General features: G+C 32.9%; 1 protein-coding gene across 2 annotated transcripts; it reads left to right on the forward strand.

The window, feature by feature from the left end:
- Nucleotides 1–871: 871 nt before the first annotated feature.
- On the forward strand, nucleotides 872–3581 carry LOC141677290 (uncharacterized). 2 transcript variants are annotated; one of them, XM_074483151.1, is made up of 2 exons: nucleotides 872–1082; nucleotides 1819–3581. In XM_074483151.1, exon 2 carries the CDS (start codon nucleotides 1867–1869, stop codon nucleotides 3193–3195), a length of 1329 nt encoding a protein of 442 aa, XP_074339252.1. In that variant the 5' UTR covers nucleotides 872–1082; nucleotides 1819–1866; the 3' UTR covers nucleotides 3196–3581. The 2 variants fall into 2 exon arrangements, with proteins under 2 accessions (XP_074339252.1, XP_074339260.1); XM_074483159.1 differs by having other exon boundaries at nucleotides 1824–3581.

Raw genomic sequence — 3581 nt, forward strand, 5'->3', positions numbered from 1 at the left:
AACCTCCAAACTTCCAAATAAGTAGTATTTCAATACCAATAGCAATGTTATATATACGGGCTTAGATTAATATTTATATATTTTCGTTTTTATTTTTTATAATTTTATTAATATTCTATATAAATAATTAAATACTAAATAATGATTATATGATTATAATTTTATTGTGCATAATTTCAAGTTAGGTTTAAATAGTATAAATTGTATATAATTGATGAGATTTTATTCATAAATAATAATGTAAATATTTGTTGTTGTTAAGATTTGAACCTGATAAATTATATGTATTTTTATAAATAATAATATAAATGTTGTTGTTGACGGAATTCGAACCTAAAAATTTGTGTAATGTATTTTTTTAGTAGTTGAATCTAACGGCTCTGATTATTTGATGAAAAATATATAACGGTTGTGATGAAAATGGATAACCAAAATGAGGGTTAATCAAATTATAAATTACTATACATTATTCCGGTTATTATATTATAGTATATATATATATAAAGGCTACATTTTTAAACTTATATTAGAAATATGGTTATTTAAAATTTTTTTAATGTGTATTAATTTCAAAAATTGTATTTTTTTAAAAAAAATATTTTACATAAAACTTAATTTTGTAACAACAGGCACAAAGCAACTTAGACAGAAGATTATATAAAAATATGTAGTTGAAAAAAACAATACCAAACATGTCGATAATTCGTAATTAAACATCGCAGGTTGTTATAGGTTTAACTCGCACACATGTAGCTTAGACATTTTTTTTCATCATTAAAAATATTTAAATAAAAAAAACTTGAAAATAATAATAAAAAAAAAACTACAGTTAAAAAGTGCAGACCTATTTTCAGTAGTCACACTCTCTGAAAAACCTCTTCAGAAAACCCAAAAAGAGGCCTGGTCTGTAAAGAAATAGAAAGTGCTCAATTGCTCATGCAATTCCCATTTCAATGGCTTCTTGAATTCACTAGATTCTACCTCATTTCCAAACATTTAAGAAAAAAGCTTTCTGGGTTCTCCAAGATTCAACAAACCCAGTAAGAAAAAAGCTTCCTTTATGTGATTTGGGTGATATTTGGGTAAAATCTCTTATCTTACTTTGTATCAATTGCATTACATTTTGTGGGTATTATATAACTGTGTGTGTGTAATTTTATTGGTGCATTGTTTAATTCAGTTATATTGGAATTATTTGCTTGTATTTTGATAAATTTGCTGAAGATAATAGATACATATGTTTTTATTGCTTATGATTTGTACTGTATGGAGTAGAGTGGAGTATGTGTGTATATTGAGAGGTTAGGGTTTGAGAAAAAATTAGTAAGCTATAGGCTAAGTTTTAAGAATTTAGTGGAAAAATATGATTTTTACAACATGGAATATTGATGAATTTGTTGGTAGGTTTTTATTCGGACCTGAATCAAACTTGCGTTTCAAAATTTGTGTTAAGGCTGAGCTAGGACGATAATTGTAAATGTGTGAGATGAAATATTGTTGGTACTAATTTCGAACCAATTGTCTAATGACTGTGTAATCATGTTTTTGTTTTTTTCTACAAATACATTGTAAGATAAGGGTTTATTGTCAAATTAAATCTTTGTTCAGAGGTTAAGTACAAGTAGTGAATTTTCTAGCACTGGTTTTTTGCTTTGAACATTATTAAACTGTTATGTACGTTAGCTCATTGCAAAGTTAGTGTATCTTGCATTTATGAGTTTGTAAAGTTTGACACCTTTTGGGGTGTCCGTAGAAGCTGAAAGAACATTTACATACGATGGGAGGTGATTGATGTTGTTGGTTTTTGTTTTTTTCTAGTATAGTAGTTGCCGTGGATCAAACTGTTGACAGAGTTGGATAGGGTGAATGGAGTGCAATAGAGATGAAGCTGCAAGGGCAAAAGATATTGCTGAGAGGAAGTTGATTAAAGAAGATTTCGCAGGGGCAAAAAAATTTGCTTTAAAGGCCCATAATTTGTATCCTTGTATGGATGGTATTTCCCAATTGTTGGCAACAATTAATGTCTATCTTTTTTCGGAGAAGAAAGTAAACGGGGAGGCAGATTGGTATGGGGTACTTGGTGTGAATCCACGAGATAATGAAGATGCTGTAAGAAAACAGTACAGGAAGTTGGTTCTCATGCTTCATCCTGATAAAAACAAATCACAAGGAGCTGATGGGGCATTTGTTCTTGTTTCACAAGCTTGGGATGTGTTGTCTGATAAAACCAAAAGATCAGCATATGACAAGAAGATCCTTCAACATCAATTTGGTGGTTCAGGGACACCACCAGCACACAATAATTTTTGCAATTCAAAGAATGGTTCAAATATGAAAGTTCCCAAGGATAATAGCGTTCCTGTGGATTTGCATAAACAGAAACCAGTTTCTACTGATCCTCCTTCATCTGGTACGGAGAAACCCCATAAACGTGCGTCATCTCGTAAAGAGAAACCATCGACTCGTAAAACTGCTTCATCAGAAAAGCAGCCAACTGTCCCTCCACTTCGTAAACATGCTTCATCCAGTAAAGAGAAGCCAGATAATGTTCCTCCACCTCATAAACATGAACCAAGTGTAGTTTTCCCTTCATCTAATATACCAAAACCAGAAAAAGCTTCTGTTTCATCTCATAAAGGGACTACGCCATCTGTTCCTTCGCCTCATAAACACAAACCAAGTAGAGTTCCTGATTCATCTTGCGAAAAACCAGCTGTTACTCCTCCTCCATCTCATAAAGAGAGGCCACAAACTGTTCATCCAACTGATAAATATAACTCAAGCACAGTTCATGCTTCGTCCCATAAACAAGAAACAAGTACAATACATGCTTCTTCTCATAAGCAGAAAGTACCTATGGCCTCAGTTTCAGCTCATAAAGAGAAAATTCCGGTTGTTCCTCCATCTAAGAAACCTAAGCCAACTAATATTCCTGCTTCATGTCATAAACAGAAGACACCTAATGGTCCTGTTTCTCATGAAGGGAAACCACGTGTGGTTCCTGTTACATCTCCAAAAAGGAAACGGGTGCCTGGTAATCCTGATCAACCTAAAGAGCCAAAAGAAAGTGCAGAATTTCTGTGGAGATGCAATGGATGCAAGATGCAAATTGAGAATCCAAGAACAAATATCAAACAAAGTACGATCTGCCCCAAGTGCTTTAAACTAGTCTACAAAGTGAAAAAAGCTTCTTGAGGCCTTTTTATCCAAGATTTCAAGGTAAAATTTGTAATCTTCAGCGAAGGAGTTGCAAACTCTATCTCATTATTACATGTGTATATATTCTGCTGAGCTCAGTGTGATTGATCAAGCTGGAGAGAAAGGTGAACTTGTTCTTTAATTTTCCAAACCCTGTATACACTAGGTGTGCTCAGCTTCTTTCTCGTATACTTTGCTATTCAATTGACATGTGCTTTACTTTGTTAATGGTCTTTATGAATTGCCTGATGTTGACCTGAGCTTGTCAGCTAGTAGGAGTAGGACACTGAAAGGCAAAAGCTCTGTATGAAACTGTCTTTTAATGCCAGATGCTAAGCCTATGGGCCGCAATTCCAACTTTTTGAATAAATATGTAGATATAC

Source organism: Apium graveolens, chromosome 1 (genome assembly GCF_009905375.1).
Source record: "Apium graveolens cultivar Ventura chromosome 1, ASM990537v1, whole genome shotgun sequence".
In the NCBI taxonomy this organism is placed as follows: domain Eukaryota; kingdom Viridiplantae; phylum Streptophyta; class Magnoliopsida; order Apiales; family Apiaceae; genus Apium; species Apium graveolens.